This window comes from Patiria miniata, unplaced genomic scaffold (assembly GCF_015706575.1).
Source record: "Patiria miniata isolate m_02_andy unplaced genomic scaffold, ASM1570657v1 HiC_scaffold_6, whole genome shotgun sequence".
NCBI lineage: Eukaryota > Metazoa > Echinodermata > Asteroidea > Valvatida > Asterinidae > Patiria > Patiria miniata.
The window spans coordinates 24,320,345-24,340,383 of record NW_024037073.1 but is presented as its reverse complement, the minus strand read 5'-3'; the positions used below and the strand labels follow the sequence as shown (position 1 = coordinate 24,340,383).

The following is a 20,039-nucleotide window of genomic DNA, read 5'->3' as shown; positions in this document are numbered from 1 at the left end:
CACCTTGAATCCAACGGTGGTTGACTGCGACTGCAAAGAAGATGTTAGCACATTCATTCACTAAACGCACAAAAAAAGGTTTTGCTGAGGAGTGCTGTGGCCTTGTGGTCTAGAGCATTGAATTCGTGGTCTCAGCGCGATTCCGGTAACGAGCGCAATGCATCCATTATGATAATGAGTAGACTGGCTAACGGAATCGCGCTGGGACCACTGAATGAATGCTGGGCACGTACGGTTACATCCCGTCATTCAAACACGAGTCGGAAATTTAACGATAGATTGCGAGGGGAGCTCTCGGAATTGAATGGAAAATTTCACTTTTCATCCGACTCGTAAAGCAAACTTTAGCGCCTCGATTTTAATCATCGATCTCTCCTTGTACCTCAGGTGGCATATCTAGTTATTTGGAGGCCGTTTTGAGGTAAATCTGATGTTTTTATTTGCCAATGTTGTGTTTTTTGGAGGGTCAACGGCAGTCGGCAGAATAGTGACGAGCGACGTTTTCTCACGGTTTCTCGAGAATCGCCACCAAAATCATCAAAAAAATTTCATATTTTAGTCTTCATTGTCCTGTTTGAAGTCGATTACTAGCTTCGTAAATGCCTGTTGCATCGTATGAGGTATGAATTATGGAATCTGGGTCGGGATAATATAGGAAAAATGGACCGTTTTTGTAATGCACTGGGGATACAGAGTCCGGGATTTCGGGACTCTTACGACCCGGTACTTTAAACGTAGTTGTGACTCCAGGGGGTCAGACAAGTCGACCAGTGAGACAACTCGACTCGGGACAAGTCGACCGTTGAGACAACTCGACCATTGAGACAACTCGACCGTATGTGTGATAAATGGAAAGACAAATCGACCGTTGAGACAAGTCGACCGTTGAGTCAAGTCGACTCACTTGTTTTGGGGCCTAGTTTTGGGGATAGTACTGGGGATTTTGACGGCGGCTGATCGCCAATTGGGAGTTATGACACATGAGTTTTTTTGTTGCATCTCAAAAAAAAAACAGAGCCGATATAGCGCAGCGTGATTGACCGTGCACATCGTCCGTTTTTCCGGGCCACGCGCATCCCCGGTCAACGTGGCCGTACCGTGCATGGTGACATCGTTTTGCCGGGCCTGTGCGCGCACTTATCCCTGGTCAATGTGGCCGCGCCGTGTACGGTGGCATTGTTTTTGCCAGGCCTGTAAGCCCACTTGCCGCGCCGGTCAATGTGCCTGCGTGCCGGGTCGGGCCCGGTCCTCGCATGCGGGGCGCGCCGGCTCAACGCGCCGGCCCAACGCTACGGCCACCGGATCGGAGCGCGCCTCTGTGCATCGAGTATGCCCGTGCTGTGCCCGGGTTCTGCCACAGATTGCAACTTTTTCCGCTCCACGTGTATACATTTTCATTGAGTCGAGCTATCTCAACGGTCGACTTGTCCCGAGTCGAGTTGTCTCAACGGTCGACTTGCCCGACATTCGACTCCAGCTCTAATGCGATAGGCATTAGAGCTGCAGTTACTCAAGCTAAGTTACATCATGGGACTATGTCATTGCCAATTACCCCTAGAACTAAGCTGGAGTAACTCCAGCTGACATGCTCATAATATTCATTCACATGTAACGCTGGAGTGTGGTAGCAAGAGACCCTAAAAAAAATGGCCTCTCAACAATTTTTCATTTTCACCTCTAATATACCACCTCAGATTTCATTTACATACCTCGTAGATTCAGCAGTCATTCACAGAGCCTAATGATCGACTTGAAACAGACTACACAAAAAACTGTCTGGTGAGGTCAGGAAGATCACTGGTGGAGCTGTTGAGCTGGGAACTGATGTCTCCCTGAATACCAACAAAAAATAAAGATATCAAATTGACTTCTTTTGACAATAAAAAGTAACATCTTAACCAGTTTGCATCAGAGGACGTGATAAGACGCACTGGCTGTTTTTATGCACAGGCAGGGCTGATGGATTTTCTAGGGTTAAAAGGTCAAAATTGCCTCCACTCACCTCCGGGTAACATTCTGCTTTTGCACACACACAAAAGTCTGTGAAGTCATACAGGCCAGACTGTGTGTTGATCTTGAATTGGCCGTTGTGCATGGCCAATTGTTTGACAATTTACGTTCCAGAGGACACCTCAAAGTATTGAACCATATGAGGTTCCGGCACAAAGTGGGACACTTGGGTAAAAAGAACCCCTATGCCAAATATCAGGCCAAAATATTTCCATGAAAAAAATGCATCATTTTACCAACTTGCTGTGCTCACATTTGTATGGCCCTTAGCACAGAGATTACTCCAGTGTGTGGCCATAGAATAGGCTAGGTTTTTACCAATGGTGCAATAAGTGATAACCACAGACACCAATATCACCCACCATCAAAACTTTCTACATGCAGTTTACCATTACTTTCATATAGACATGAGGCTAGGATATTTCCAGGTTTTAGTGAAATTCATCCAATTGCCTTTAAATTCTGTTATACAAAATTACATAAAGACCCTGAGAAATCTTCACGATGGAGAACATGGTGAACTCTTAATAGAGCACAAACTGTATTATTATTATCGAGAGTTGAATGCTTAGAGAGCAAACTCACCACAAATCCAAAATGTCTTGGGAGGTTTAGGATCTCAATCTTGAAGATCTCTGAGGTGAAGTGCTGTGTCCGATAGTGATAAGGATCCGTTATGGCAGCGCCAGTCACCGGTACGTCAGAGGTGCTGGTGGAATGGTTATCTTGTGGGTCAAGACCTGATAGACAAAAACGAACAAATTAAAAAAAACCAACTCCAATCAGAGAAAATAGATTTAATTTGATTTTTTTTAAGCATGAGATATTTGTAAGTTTAATTATGAGTTTTCAAGTGAGACACTGCACAACAAAATCAGTTCACACTGACAAACAGATCAATGAATTGCAAATTTTTAATAAGAAACATCCCAAAGTTGAAAACTGTTTAAGTAGATGTACAACAATTGTACACAGTACCTGAAAAAAAATTAATACTTTAAAATATGAACCTCTTTGTAAAGTTAGAGATAAGCCTTTATATAAATATCTTGATTTGTATGGTTCCCAAAAATGACCAATTTCTACAAGCTGCTGTTTTTGTTTGCGTAATTCAAAACTGCCAAGCACAAATAATGCTATGTATTATCACCATTCTGGTATTTGAACTAGTATGCCTTTCTAATACTTGATACTTTATTGATGCCTCATAATATTTTGATATTTTTATTTGCCTTTTTTAATGGGCTTTGTATTAATCAACAAAAGAATGAATCAAATTAGGTTTTGCCCTTCACCGATGTATAAACACTGTATACTCAGTGTGGTACCTCCCGAGTAAAAGTTGGAAAAAATCACTCGGGTGGGACTCAAACCCACAACCTCCTGCTTTCTAGTGCAGACATCTTACCACTCGACCACCGAGCTGGTTGGTTCAAATCTGATATACATAGCAGCGGGTACTGCATTAACTATTCATAAAATGGATAGTCGGTGAAGGGCAAAACCCAATTTGATTTACATCACCCCGACGCAAAATTCCATCTTAAGCCGTGTCCGCACTGGACTTTTTTTTTTGGAAGGTTTTACCGAGATGATGGTAAAATGAGAAATGGTCAAATGTGACCACCGTCCGCACTTGGACTTTCGACACGGGAAATTTTACCCAGACCGCGTGGGAGAAGTGACCGAGCTGTCACAGTCACGTGCACAGGAAATAAAATGCCGATCATATTTTTTATTCAGCCCCCGATACGCACAGTATAATATTACACACACCATTAAAATGCACAATATAATCGTAACATACGATGTTATTTCATCTTGACACGATAAATCTTGACGAAAATGCCTACTATTCTGACACATTTGTGATGGACGACATCGAAGCCATGCGGCAGCAGTTCCATCGGTAATCGCTGGTTCCCACCGCATGCTAACAGAATCAAAGCTATGATGTAGGACCGGAACCAGGGACTGCGGCCTACGTTCGGTGCCATGCAGACTACACGGCGTAACACGACGAATTTGGATCGTAGAAAATACAAAACAAACATTGGTGGAGAAAAAGAATAACTGCAAAGTATTTCCCAGAACGTGATCTTGATATTTTCTGTGAATGGATTCTCCGTTAAAATATATTTATAACAAGATTTTACCGCTCGGACTTGACACACCGCAGCGTACCGGTACGTGTTTCCACAAAATGTTCGGCCACATCACGTGTGGGATCGTGCGGTCTCTGTATGCATGATACTCGTACTCGGGCCGGATCTCACTTTCCTGAGCCGCTTTTACCGACTCGCACTGTCCGCAATGGACTTATCGTCTCGGGAAAAGTGACCTGGTCAATTTTCCTGGGCGCGTGGTCAGTTTTCCTGGGCAGCAATTGGCCAGTAAAAGTAACCGCTGGACTCAGGAAAAGTAACTGAGAGGAAAACGTCCTAGGTTGTCCGCACTGGACTTAAAACGGAAAAAGTACCCATAGTCTCGGTAAGTTTGACCCAAAAAAGTCCAGTGCGGACAGGGCTTTATAAAAGAATAAATGTTTTAAGATATGAATGGCTTTTTAAACTTTGCATTCATTCATCAGAAATTCACAAGTTTGACAGTTGAACAAAGGTTCAAAGACAGAGGAAACGACAGACGTGGCGGAGGTGTCTTTATCTTGGTTAAGGATGGTTTCTCAGCCATTGAACTTTCTGAAGATGGTTGTGAATTACTCTGGTGCCAACTACCGCTCAAGCCGAAAGGAGAGGACATCTTCATCTCTGCATATTATAGAGCCCCCGACTCCTACAGGCCAGAATCTCTAGAAAACCTAGACAGAAGTCTGAGTAAATTGCAGGCTCAGGTAAACTCCCCATTCATCATTCTTGGAGGAAACTTCAACATCCCGGGCATGCTTTGGAACTCAAGGACTGGTACATGTACTTTCTCGGCAAACGGTATTCAATCCAAAATTATCAACATTGCAGATGACTACAATCTCGAACAAAAGGCAAACTTTACTACAAGGAGAGACCTAGTTACAGGAACAGATAACATCTTAGATTTGCTCTTCACCACACGTAAAACTCTGGTTTGTAATGTTTACAGCAACTCCGGAATTAGCGATCACGCAACAGTGTTAGCTGACAAACATCACCGCACCTCGCTCTGTCAAGCCCCCTAGGACCATCTTCAAGTGGAATGACGTGGATGAATCCAAGCTGAAAAAAATCTGTCCTCGAGCTTAAGACCGAATTCATGCAGTCATCTCCAGAAACCAGAACAGTTGAAACAGGCAAATTGGAGTATTTTTAGGGACAGGCTGAAAACTAACGAATTAGTAGCACAAAAACCAGTCCAGGGACATTCTAGAACCTCATGGCTCACAACTGTCCTAATCTGTTGCTGCAGGAAGAAAGAGCGCAGCTATGTGAAGGCAGTAACAAGCAGTCTACATTCAAACTTTTGCAAAAGGGTCATTCCACCAGGTTGGGGAACAATGTGTGACATATGACCATATTAACAAAAGCATAAATGCTTTGCTAGCTCTACATAATATTTGTTGTTGGATGTTTCAAGACTGCAGAAAGTTTGAAATGATTTCAATGTATTTTGCCAAAAATATGAGCCAAAAATGTCATTTTGGATGTAACATTGACACAGTGTCAGTGTTACATGTACGTCCAAATGTGACATTTGTACCTTTTTTTTAAATTTCTGCGAAACATCACACAAATTCACTTTGCTTACTTCTTACTATACATGCAACACAATAAAAAAAGCTTTTGTTACGGTAGTCAGGTATCAAATGGATCAGAAATGATAGCTTGGTTGTGTGGATGTAACATTGACACAGTGTAAAACCCAATGTCACACTTCCAATGAGCTGCAGGAAGAAAGAGCGCAGCTATGTGAAGGCAGTAACAAGCGGTCTACATTCAAATTTTTGTAAAAGCAAGTGAACAGCGAAATCCAAAGGGCTAAACGCACACATTTACAAGAAACTACATCTACAGGTAACCCCCAGAAATTTTGGCGCTACGTAAACAGCACTCGTAAAGACAACACAGGGGTTCAGGTTCTAAAACTCAACGGGAAAAATATCACATCTGACCAAGAAAAAGCTGAAACCCTACAAGACCAATTCTGTAGTGTTTTCAGCAGGGATGACACCGATGTGCAGCCAGTTCTACCACCGAGTCCCTACCCAGACTTGACAAACATCACCGTGTCTGTTAGCGGAGTCCTCAAGTTACTGACGTCGCTCAACTTGAAACTAGCTGCCAATGAAGTTGCCCATGTACTCGCATTCATATTCCAACAATCACTTGACCTGCTGGGTTCTCTACCATATGACTAGAAGAAAGCCAACGTAACACCCATTTTTAAGAAAGGCTCTCGTGCAGACCCGGCAAACTACAGACCTGTGTCGTTGACCTCTGTTTGCTTTAAGTTATTAGAGCACATCATTGATAGCCAATAAATGAAACACCTCCAGGAACACGACATCCTGAACGAAAACCAACATGCTTTTCGTAAAGGCCTGTCCTGCAAATCCCAACTCGTAACAACTCTGGATGACATCTCCTACAATTACAATAATCAAATCACCACAGACATGGCAGTACTTGACTTCTCCAAAGCATTCGACATAGTTTCTCATCAAAAACTGGTCCAAACATTAGACTACTACGGGATAAGGGGAAAAACACAGAGATGGATCAGGGAATTCTTAACCAACAGGTCACAATGAGTTGTGGTAAATGGAAAATCTTTGAAATGGCAAAGTGTCGACAGTGGCGTACCACAAGGCACCGTGCTTGGCCCCCATCGGTTTTTACTTTTCATCGATGACATTAGCAAATCAGTGACTGGCACAACTCGCCTTTTCGCTGACGACTGCCTGTTATATTGGAAGATCTGCTCATCAACTGATGAACTGATGTTCCAAAAAGACCTGGACAACTTGGCTCACTGGGCGCAAACCTGGGGAATGAAATTTAACTCCAGCAAATGTAACATCATGCGAATCTCCGGGCAGCGGGCCCCCGGCAAAACTAACTACACCATGTTAGGATCCAACCTCGTACTCGTAGAGAAAACCAACATCACATATTTGGGAATAATCATTCAGAATAACCTAAGTTGGAATCACCAAACAGCATATGCCACTTCCAAAGCAAGTCGTATATTGAGCTTCATCAAAATAAATTTTCATTCTGCATCCAGATCAGTCAAAGAAAAGCTGTACTTAGCAGTAGTCAGACCACACCTAGAATATGGCAGCATTGCTTGGAACCCTCACATACATGTAGCTAAGAACATAACATCCCTGGAAAAAGTGCAACTGATGAGGGCTGCTCGTTTCGTAATGCGAGATTATTCCAGACTGAGCAGTGTGACCGACATGTTGACAACCCTAGGCTGGTCTTCACTGGAAGAGAGAAGGAAAGTTAACCAACTTACCTACTTACCTACTAAAATAATACACAACATAGTTCACATTAACTCATCATCCATAGTCCCCAAACCAGCACCGGCTCGTAGAATTCACAACCACCAGTTCACAGAAATTGTAGCAAGGACAGACATCTATATGCAGTCATTCCTACCAAGAACTATCCGGAAATGGAACAAGCTCCCTCAAGACACCACAGACGCCCCAAACCACAACACCTTTAAGGATTTAATTTAGTTCCACTTCCCCAAAGCCTCCTTGCTAGACTTCCACGTGGAGTATTCAGGATAACCACCAAGTATGGGTACCAAGTAAAGGTGCAATTTTTTTATGAAATTGAACCCTCATTCCCCCAATTTATAAAAATTACCTGGAAAGCAACAAAACTATCTTGCAGCAAAATTAATTTCACTGGGTTAAAGTATTAAGTTTCCAATAAGCAAGAATGGACAAAATCACATGAATGGGATTACACTTTTGTAGCTGACCTGGCAAAGGAGCAAACGTCTTCACCAAGTAAAAGAATAACAAGTCACCTTTGGATTTGTCCTCCTCATCTTCATTGGGAATAGCATCCATAGTGATGGCCACATCTGTTGGCATCTTGACAACATCACCCTCTGTAACTGTGGTTGACGTTACCTCCCCAGTTGGGACATCATCAGAAGTTGGTCCCTGCTTCTCATCCATTTTGGTGTTATTACGTTGGACCAAAAACACACTGGAAATATAAAGAAACTGACATAAAGCAGTTGTATACTATTGCAAGCCATGACCAGTGGGATATCTAGGGGGAGGGGTCAAAATTTGTCCCTGCTAATTTTGACTTTTTAGGACATATCATTTTCTGATGGCTGATAGGTCATTTAAGGGAAAAATTACGGTGATCGTGAAGTGTAGGGCCCCCGTTTTGTTTTGATCAAATTAGAATCGAAAATGTTTTTTATTGCTCAAAACTCACCTTTACAATCAAAAGCAGCCTTTTCTCAATTCTAATAACACCCATTTTACAATTTTGAACAGATTCTTGGGGTAGAAATCACGGTTTTCCTGCGCGGTTTGTACCTTGGGATTCAGCGCGCTATGCATGCTCACGGAACATCGCGCGGTGATTGCCATCTCAAATTTCGGGTCGCATGTTGTCGCCGCGCCGTCATTGTCATTTTACCCCCAAATTTCCCTCAAAACGTCAAAACCCTGCCCTCTATCTATGACAAACCTGTTTATTGAGAATGTTGCAAACTATTATGGTAGGTCAAATAATTTTTAAGTGGATTTTGTTCCCCAAGTTATAGGAACTGGGCCCTGCACTTCACAATGGCCGAAGTATTAACTCAACTGTAGCTGGAGTTACCAAGCCCTACATTTTATCATTGGGTTGTCATCTAGATGACAACCCAATGATACCCAATTAGGTGCTGGGTAACTCCAGCTAACTCAACTGAGAAAACACTTAAAAATTTTCAGACCAGTCTCAAAGGGTTTGTGCACAGGGTGGCAAGTGATGGCCAGATATGGGAATCTTTCCTTTAATGTTAATTGTTATTGTTAATTAAGCATCTCAAACTTTTCACGAATGAGATACCACGCTATTGAATACAAATAATAAACGCAGTACGTCTATCAAACTCAAAGTATCATGTCCGATATGGCCACTTTTTGCAGTACGTTTCAGTTTCACTAAATAAAATAATGCAGATTTCACCAATAGCTAATATAAACAACTAAATTAATGTTATCATTTATTAAATGGTTAGATAAAATTATCTACTGATACTGACCAAGAAAGTGACACAGGCAACAGGTTTCGGCCACTCGGAAGATAGCGCCAGATTTACAGTCGCGTGTTTATGTTGTTGAATGCTGCCCTCATGTGTCGTTCGATTGGCATGCAAGCTCTTTCGAAACATCGGCCTCCATCGCAGGTCCCTACTGCTTCAGCTTCATATATTGAACTGGTATCCTTTTTTTTTAACGAGACGCATACGTCTTCCATAACGGAAGCTCAACAATATTTATTTGTCTATTATTATTTGACAACTCACGCTTTCTGGGTAGCTGTGTGGAAATTTCATAATCTTCTTAAATTTTTATAGTAGACGAAGCCGCAGCAGGGAATGAATCGAATTTTTACAAACTCTTTAAACCCATGTTCTCTTTTTTTTCTGGAGGGCTAGGCCGGCGCTGTTTACGCAACTCAAGTAAGTTTCCACAGGGAGAAATGGCTTTAAGGGAAATAAATGAGCTGTTTACGCTGAACACTAGTTTTCCAGTTTTTCCCCTTGACCAGTTTGAGTGGCTCTTCACCAAGGTAATGAAAGTCGAAGGAGCGTCAATAGAGCTAGAGAGGGGCTATGTGCAAATATTATGTTGGACATTTTACAAATCCCCGGGAGCATCAAACTAGGCCTATATCTATACTAATAAAAAAGTAATAATATAGCAGTGTTGAACCCCACCGTACAGGAGCGACACAAAATATTGAATTCTACTTCGAATGCTGGAGGGAACTATATGCTTAAATGTTTCCAGTGACGGGTGCATATGTAAGTAAACACTAAATGAAATGTTTTTTGTGGCTATAACTTTGCCAATAGAAATAATTATTAACAGACCTTTGTCTAAAAACTGTTGAGATACTTTGGACAGTATTTTTACCTATGAAATATAAATGAGGTTGATATTTGTTTCACACGAAGTAAAGAATAATAAAAAAAGACTGCCGAAAAATTTAAATTGATTAAACACAGCGTCACTGTAGCTCACCTATTATTACTGCATTTCACTGCCAACCTGGTTCGCTACAGTGGTGAAGCAACAACTCACAAATAATTAAGATACCTAAAGTAGTCAAAACAAAACTAGAAAGACACTTGAAGGAGTTTAGGCAACACAAAAAGAGAAATTTCCCATTCCGCGATAATAGGGATGCTGCGATAATAGGGAGTCCGACTAAACTTTAAAAATATAGCAACGGCATACTAAAGTTATATTGCAAATGTTTCTATTTTGGGAGAATCTGTATACATTTGTAAAATGTTATGTAATTGGCACACGGATGATTTTCAGCAAAACATTCTCGGAACTCTTTCCATGCATAGGATTTAACTAAGCTTCTTAGACTTTCGACAAAAGTATATTATAATATTTGTGGATTTATTTTATCTACCTCCTATTTTCAATTATGATATGATTATAAATATTATGCATGCAGTTGTTTTTACCAAAATGGAAAGAAATTCATTTATTTCATATATAAACAAACGCGCATTTAATAACAATGTCGGATGACAAATCCACATTGGTTTAGGAAGTGGGACACAATGGAGACTTTCGTGGCAGCCAATTTGACTCATCTGCAGACGATGACGTTCTTGGTGCTTCCTTGACGTTCGATATTGTTCAAATTATTTTTCTATGTAGTTAATCAGCATCAGAGGTGACGGAATGTTGCCACCTAACGCTGCTTTTTCCTTCGTATATCATCTCAGTGAAGGTCAGTAATTGCAAAAATGATGATATATTGATAAGACATGAATCTTGGACTGAGAAACATTTCCAATTTTGTTAGGAAATACTTAAAAAATATCTTGACTCTCCATAGACTTTGTACACAACTGCAGAAGTAGCGTCAGGTTGCAACATTCTTTCCGAGGTGACTGTTGGCTCTCCAAGAAAGCCTTCTAAAACCTCTTCCACCGCCTCAAAAGAGATCCCATCTGCGAGTGGTTTCTTTGTTAAATGTTTTATGCCTGGTTTTTATGAACTGCCACTTTGAAAACTGCTGTGAAGATTTGGATTTGAGTAGAAAATGAGATTTCTACTGATTTCATTGGCGTAGCCATTTTATAACATTTTTTTGACATCATACATGTTAACTTGACAGTTTTTCTCAATTGTTTTTTTCGCAACTGTAGGCGCATCCATCAGTGCAGACGAAAGGCGCTGAGGCAGACTGGACGCCCATACAATGCACAGACAGGGAGTGTAGCCACTCCTTGATGAAGGCTCCGCATCTGCACTGTCCATTCTGCTCCCAGGACAGTCTCTTCACTGAGGAGATTCTCCTCAAGGCGCACTACGTACAGGGTCAAGTACGTGGATAAAGGCATCAACTTTGGGGGTGAGTTTGGGAACAAGACCAAGTGCACCAGACTTTTCCAACTGATGCGCACTGTGCTGCATGTGGCAGGGTTAGGGTTAATTATAAAGATAAGTTGAAGGTAGTGGACAGCAGGACAAGGTAGTGGCATTTGTGGGAGTTTTATGAAATTGACAGATACCTGGGCTGGTTATTCTTAGCAGATATCAGTGTTCGATAAACTCCCTGTAGAGGGGTGTTTCAAAAAAGCATGAAGTGAACTTGTTGAACAAAATCTGGGTTTTTTTTACCGAAAAGTTTTGACTCAAGTATCCATTCTTTTGAGAATGATTAGACACACCTTTTTGGTTTAAGTGTTTGAAAGCGCACTTATTTTTAACCTTCACAGTTTCAGTGCTGCTTCAAGACAACTGAGTATGCCGTTGCTGTGATGTAATGGTCCCCTTGTACAATCTGCATGAAAAAAAAACCATGGAATAAATTTAATCAGTTGAAATTTATGTACCTTGTGAGCAGGTGTGGTAGTTCTACAAGGACTTGGGTGGATTATGTCAAATGCCAACACTTCGTGCCTTTTAAAATAATTAATTGTGAACCTAATTTTATCACTGTATGTTTGTGTCGTAAATTGAATCTTTTGCTACCTTACAGGTTTAAGTCTCATTTTATCAACCTTAACGACTGCACTCCACCATTTTTACCCAGGATGTCAACCAGATCTTCACCACATACACTGACCCAGCACCCAACAGTACCAGCCTGGTAACACACCTCATAGTCCCCCAGTCACAGCAGCCATCGGAGACAGACACATCATCCCCGGGGCTATGAGCAGACTGATGGGCAGCAGCCGCAGATCGAGTACCAGTATGCCTGCATCAATGATCCGAGTCAGAGCACTGCCAATGGGGAAGGTAAGATGGTAAGAATATTAACCCTGACCCTCCAAGAATCCTTCAGCATCTACGCAGAGGTTAAGGTGGATAATGCCACCAGCAGTGAAGGATAATTAGAAGAAGCTGACCAAAAAGCCAAGGGGGAGGCATTTGATGCAAGGAAGAACTCTTCCCCCCCCCCCCCCCCCCACTTTGTTTTCAATTGATATATCGTGAATCCATATGGAAGAAGGGAATGGGTAGACAACAGCATGTTTAATACAGTTGTCTTCACTCCTGCACTTGTTTGGTCAATAAAATAAATAAAACAACAACCAAAAGTTCAGCATTTTTTTAGGGGGTTGGGGTGGATGAGGGCCAATATTGACAGTGGATTTTACAAATTGAAATTACAAGGTGCAAAGGGTGTGCCATTGGCGTTATTTAAGTTGATTGAATTTTGGAGGATTCAGGAAGGTTCTAAGCAACAAAAAAAATCTAATAAGTCAGGGTGGCAGTACATTTTGAGAGCTGACTTCAACAATTAATTAAATATTGGCATTTGTCCTTCACCTTGCCCACCTAATGTTAGGAATACGGTTTGAAAAAGTGAGTGATTGCTTGCACCCAGTTACAAGGAATTACATGTTCTTGACACACTGCATCACTTTGGACTTTCTTGCCTGTATCCTGTTTTTACCGCTACATATCATCTGTCCCATTCAAGCGCAACATATATGTCGACCTTTCTACTCCATAAACTCCTCCCATCATTTCCCCTCTTTGTGTAGCCCACACCTGGAGTGACCTTTTGATGACCGACTTTCATTATTACAGGAATCATTATTCAGGATAATTACTCAACCTTTCCCTCTCGTAAACAGTTGTCCTTATTGAAATACCAGATGAAGGAAGCAAAGAGGATTTGGAGGACGAGACTTGCTACACAGAGCACAACTTGTCGCTGCTGCTGCAGGAGAAGGAAAGTCTGGAGAAGACTCTCGAGGAGGAGCGGACCACGTGGGCCCAGACAGAGCACAGGATGAAAGGCACTATAGAAAAGGCTTCGTACAAAGGTGAGTGGGCATTCCATCTGGTCTTGGTCTAAGAATGAGTTTGGATCTTGTTCCCTGCATGCAACAGGTACCAAGGGCGTCAATCGCTTCTTAAAAGTGGGAGGGGGGACATACCTTGATCAGAACTCATGCAGGCACACTAATGCGACTGCGTTCTTTCAGTGGTCAGATTCCTGTCAGAAAGCCAGCTGTCATGGCTGTGGGCGATCATGGTGTGCACTGTTGTTGTCATTGCTCTACATTTTCTACACGTTCTACGTTGTTCTATGCGCTGACGCTGCTTATGATAAATGCAGACAAACCATTCCACACATTTTGTACACAAGCTCAGATGTGTCGTTTATCCTTGTGTAGAGGATTCGTGGTTTCACTCATACTCTAGTTGCACTAAATAACTGGGCAACAACACATGTGCCTTCTTAAGCATTCATGCTCCAACTGCACACATCATGAAGTGCATAAATGTCGGACTTTGGTGTGCGCTGTCATGGTTGTGATTGGTTACACATCATGGGGCAGAGCCTAATGGATTGGTCTATTAAAATTCCATCTGTAAACAAATACTTTCTCTGCCCATCCTTCTTGCCCTCCAGGTTGAGTATTTGTCCAACACAAACACGTCACTCAAGCAGCAGCTGTCCATGATGCACACGTCCAGTTTGAAACGTCTGACCAACGACAGCGAGAACCAGTCCATTTTGCAAGAGTTACTGCAACACATGTCTGAGGAGCACACCCAGCTGCTGCACCACCATCTTGCACAGCTACGACTGTACGCTCAAGCCTGCGCATTATCCAAATAAGCCCCCGAGGAATCTACAGCTGAATCTATAGTCTTGGTACCAGACCTGGCTGACCACTCACAGGACATTTCACACATGGCCATGATGTCGTCCTCTGAGGACAGTCTTGGGAACATGGAGCAGACAGTCGTCATGACGATAACGTCGGAGGAGGATTCAGAGCCGCTTGGCAACATCGTGGATAACCCCGGAGATACCATGAGACACGATGTCTTGCCTTTAGATAAGGACATTCAGTTGTCACCAAATGACATTCCATACCAGCTGACAAGCGAGGGACTGTCACCAAGACATGACACCTCTGAGTCGGGTCACGTTTATCAATCAGGTAGAACTCATTCACATCACAACACAGGCTGTGATGTCACGCAACAGGATTTTCACAAGAACAAAAGTTTGAAATTGGTTCTTTCCAACAGCACGCCAAAAATATTCTGCCCCGACGGCTTCGACAAAAGAACGTTTGAAGACGACATGTTTAATGGGGGACCACCATTAAAATGTGGGAGAACTAACAGCCTGAAAGCCATTTAACTAATCAAATCTGACTTATTTTGTAAAAAGTGTACACTCAGTGTTGTCTGAGAGCTTAGTTGGGGGGGGGGGGGAGGACTTGAACTAATGAGTCGAGTCTTCATGAAAGTTTGTCTCGCCTGAATGAATAATTTTACCGAAGAAACTGGCCTTGGTCTCTCCTATCTTTTCGAGTTCTCGATGGGTAATCCCGAATCCGCTCAGTGAATGGGCGTCATTGTAGGCCCAAACAGATCCACGTACGTCCTCAAACACTTTATATCTAGTATTACTGAAACATAAACAATGCAATTATGATTAAAATTGAAACATTGGGTCGTATGTATTACAACTAGCATTTGCTTTTACTTTGTATTTTTAAGCATTCACTTTGATTTACATGAATAAAAATGAAGCAAATGCTTTCACTATTTGCTTCAAGCTGAAAGTGTTTGCTTTTTTAATTTTTAGCTTTTGTTAGACTAGAAGTGTGGACTGGTTTCGAACTTAAAAATATAAAGTTTCAATTGACCTCAAAATAAATACAATTTTAAAATCTAAAGTCCCACTGTGGGACTTGAACCAGGAACATTCGGATTTAGAGTCAGCAGTCCGTACCACAAGACTAAGCACAACTTCACACTTTTTAGCTGTTACTAAATTAACTATAAAGTTTCAATTGACCTAAAAATTTATAAAATTTTAAAATCTAAAATTCCCACTGAGGAAATGAACCTGCAACCTCCAGATTTAGAGTCCGCAGTTCATACCACTCAACTAAGCACAACTTCACACTTTTTAGCTGTTACGAAATTAACTATAAAGTTTCAATTGACCTCAAAAGTAAAAAAAATTTAAAATATAAATTTCCCACTGTGGGATTGAACCTGCAACCTCCTGATTTAGAGTGAGCAGTACATACCACTCAACTAAGCACAACTTCACACTTTTAAGCTGTTACAAAATTAACTATAAAGTTTCAACTGACCTAAAAAGTAATAAAAATTTTAAAATCTAAAAATCCCACTGTGGGATTGAACCTGCAACCTCCAGATTTAGAGTGAGCAGTCCGTACCACAAGACTAAGCACAACTTCACACTTTTTAGCTGTTACGAAATTAACTATAAAGTTTCAATTGACCTAAAAATTAATAAATTTTAAAATCTAAATTTCCCACTGTGGGATTGAACCTGCAACCTCCAGATTTAGAGTGAGCAGTACATACCACTCAACTAAGCACAACTTCACAATTTTTTACCTGTTGCGAAATTAACTATAAAGTTTCAATTGACCTAAAAAGTAATAAAATTTAAAAAACTAAAATTCCCACTGTGGAATTGAACCTGCAACCTTCAGATTTAGAGTCTGCAGTTCATACCACTCAACTAAGCACAACTTCACACTTTTTAGCTGTTACGAAATTAACTAAAAAAATCCAATTGACCTCAAAAGTAATAAAATTTTAAAATATTAATTTCCCACTGTGGGATTGAACCTGCAACCTCCGGATTTAGAGTGAACAGTACATACCACAAGACTAAGCACAACTTCACACTTTTTAGCTGTTACAAAATTAACTATAAAGTTTCAATTGACCTCAAAAGTAATACAATTTGAAAATCTAAATTTCCCACTGTGGGATTGAACCTGCAACCTCCGGATTTAGAGTGAGCAGTACATACCACTTGACTAAGCACAACTTCACACTTTTTAGCTGTTACGGAATTAACTATAAAGTTTCAATTGACCTAAAAATTATTAAAATTTTAAAATCTTAATTTCCCACTGTGGAAATGAACCTACAACCTCCAGATTTAGAGTCAGCAGTCCGTACCACAAGACTAAGCACAACTTCACACTTTTTAGCTGTTACGAAATTAACTATAAAGTTTCAATTGACCTCAAAAGTAATAACATTTTAAAATCTAAAATTCCCACTGTGGGATTGAACCTGCAACCTCCAGATTTAGAGTCAGCAGTCCATACCACAAGACTAAGCACAACTTCACACTTTTTAGCTGTTACAAAATTAACTATAAAGTTTCAATTGACCTAAAAATTAATAAATTTTAAAATCTAAATTTCCCACTGGGGTGAACCTGCAACCTCAGGATTTAGAGTCAGCAGTCCATACCACTCAACTAAGCACAACTTCACACTTTTTAGCTGTTGCGAATTTAACTATAAAGTTTCAATTGACCTAAAAAGTAATAAAATTTTAAAATCTAAAATTCCCACTGTGGAATTGAACCTGCAAACTTCAGATTTAGAGTCCGCAGTTCATACCACTCAACTAAGCACAACTTCACACTTTTTAGCTGTTACGAAATTAACTATAAAAATCCAATTGACCTCAAAAGTAATACAATTTTCAAATCTTAATTTCCCACTGTGGGATTGAACCTGCAACCTCCGGATTTAGAGTGAGCAGTACGTACCACTCGACTAAGCACAACTTCACACTTTTTAGCTGTTACAAAATTAACTATAAAGTTTCAATTGACCTCAAAAGTAATAAAATTTTAAAATCTAAATTTCCCACTGTGGGATTGAACCTGAAACCTCCGGATTTAGAGTCGGCAGTCCATACCACTCGACTAAGCACAACTTCACACTTTTTAGCTGTTACGAAATTAACTATAAAGTTTCAATTGACCTAAAAATTAATAAAATTTTAAAATTTAAATTTCCCACTGTGGAAATGAACCTGCAACCTCCAGATTTAAAGTCAGCAGTCCGTACCACTCGACTAAGCACAACTTCATACTTTTCAGCTGTTACAAAATTAACTATAAAGTTTCAATTGACCTCAAAAGTAATACAATTTTAAAATCTAAATTTCCCACTGTGGGATTGAACCTGCAACCTCCAGATGTAGAGTGAGCAGTACGTAAGCACAACTTCACACTTTTTTAGCTGTTACGGAATTAACTATAAAGTTTCAATTGACCTAAAAAGTAATTAAATCTTAAAATTTAAATTTCCCACCTTGGAAATGAACCTGCAACCTTCAGACTTTGAGTCAGCAGTCCGTACCACTTCACAGGTCTTAACTACTGAAATTTTATTAAATTTGAGGTCAACGTCAACTTTAAAGTTATTTCAAAACTAGTGTACGGTGTGAAATTGTGGTAGTCAAGAGGTGTGGACTATTGACTCTGAATCGGAAGGTTGCAGGTTCAAATCCCAGGGCGTATTTTTAGGTTACGATTTTATTTATTTTGAGGTCAACTTCAACTTCAAAGTTAATTTCGAAACTAGTGTACAGTGTGAAATTGTGGTAGTCGAGAGGTGTGGACTACTGACTCTGAATTGGAAGGTTGCAGGTTCATATCTTACAGTGTTATTTAAAGTTACAAAATTTTATTAATTTTGAGGTCAACTTAAACTTTATAGTTAAATTCGAAACTAGTGTACGGTGTGAAATTGTGGTAGTCAAGAGGTGTGGACTGCCAACTCTGAATCGGAAGGTTGCAGGTTCAAATCCCACAGCGTATTTTTAGGTTACAAAATTTTATTAATTTTGAAGTCAACTTAAATTTTGTAGTTAAATTCGAAACTAGTGTACAGTGTGAAATGGTGGTACAATGTAGTCGAGAGGTGTGGACTGCTAACACTGAATCGGAAGGTTGCAGGTTCAAATCCCACAGCGTATTTTTAGGTTACAAAATGTTATTAATTTTGAGGTAAACTTAAACTTTATAGTTAATTTCGAAACTAGTGTAGGGTGTAAATTGTAGTAGTTGAGTGGTGTGGACTGCTGACTCTGAATCGGAAGGTTGCAGGTTCAAATCCCACAGCGTATTTTTAGGTTACAAAATTTTATTAATTTTGAGGTCAACTTAATTTTTATAGTTAATTTCGAAACTAGTGAAGGGTGTAAATTGTAGTAGTTGAGTGGTGTGGACTGCTGACTCTGAATCGGAAGGTTGCAGGTTCAAATCCCACAGCGTATTTTTAGGTTACAAAATTTTATTAATTTTGAGGTCAACTTAAACTTTATAGTTAATTTCGAAACAAGTGTACGGTGTGAAATGGTGGTAGTCGAGAAGTGTGGACTGCTGACTCTGAATCGGAAGGTTGCAGGTTCAAATCCCACAGTGTATTTTTAGGTTACAAAATTTTATTAATTTTGAAGTTTACTTAAATTTTGTAGTTAAATTCGAAACTAGTGTACGGTGTGAAATGGTGGTAGTCGAGAGGTGTGGACTGCTAACTCTGAATAGGAAGGTTGCAGGTTCAAATCCCACAGCGTATTTTTAGGTTACGAAATTTTATTAATTTTGAGGTCAACTTAAACTTCATAGTTAATTTTGAAACTAGTGTACAGTGTGAAATGGTGGTAGTCGTGTAGTTTGGACTGCTGACTCTGAATTGGAAGGTTTCAGGTTCAAATCCTACAGTGTATTTTTAGGTTACGAAATTTTATTTATTTTGAGGTCAACTTTAACTTTATAGTTAATATTGAAGCTAGTGTATGGTGTGAATAGTAGTAGTCGAGTAGTGTGGACTGCTGACTCTGAATCGGAAGGTTGCAGGTTCAAATCCTACAGCGTATTTTTAGGTTACAAAATTTTATTTATTTTGAGGTCAACTTAAACTTTATAGTTAATTTCGAAACTAGTGTAAGGTGTGAAATGGTGGTAGTCGAGTTGTGTGGACTGCTGACTCTGAATCAAAAGGTTGCAGGTTCAAATCCCACAGCGTATTTTTAAGTTACAAAATTTTATTAATTTTGAAGTCAACATAAATTTCATAGTTAAATTCGAAGCTAGTGTACGGTGTGAAATGGTGGTAGTCGAGAGGTGTGTACTGCTAACTCTGAATCGGAAGGTTGCAGGTTCAAATCCCACAGCGTATTTTTAGGTTACAAAATTTTATTAATTTTGAGGTCAACTTAAACTTTATAGTTAATTTCGAAACGAGTGTACAGTGTGAAATGGTGGTCGTCGAGTAGTGTGGACTGCTGACTCTGAATTGGAAGGTTGCAGGTTCAAATCCCACAGCGTATTTTTAGGTTACAAAATTTTATTAATTTTGAAGTCAACTTTTATTGTATAGTTAAATTCGAAACAAGTGTACGGTGTGAAATGGTGGTAGTCGAGAGGTGTGGACTGCTAACACTGAATCGGAAGGTTGCAGGTTCAAATCCCACAGCGTATTTTTAGGTTACAAAATGTTATTAATTTTGAGGTAAACTTAAACTTTATAGT

At 40.2% G+C, this 20,039-nt stretch overlaps 1 protein-coding gene across 2 annotated transcripts in view; it reads right to left on the bottom strand.

Annotated features, from left to right (window-relative positions):
• Positions 1-9,554, bottom strand: part of LOC119742975 — a 29,256-nt gene extending 19,702 nt beyond the window's left edge. Inside the window, exons 1-3 of one of the 2 annotated variants that reach the window (XM_038219265.1) lie at positions 9,238-9,551; positions 7,993-8,194; positions 1,785-1,832 (exon numbers count right to left, since the gene is read on the bottom strand). In XM_038219265.1, coding sequence (XP_038075193.1) covers positions 1,795-1,832; positions 7,993-8,194; positions 9,238-9,366 — 369 coding nt within the window. In that variant the 5' untranslated portion in view covers positions 9,367-9,551 and the 3' untranslated portion in view covers positions 1,785-1,794. Of the gene's footprint in view, positions 1-1,784; positions 1,833-7,992; positions 8,195-9,237 lie in introns of those variants that run through there. The other variant, XM_038219266.1, reaches the window with a different exon arrangement.
• Positions 9,555-20,039: the final 10,485 nt, after the last annotated feature.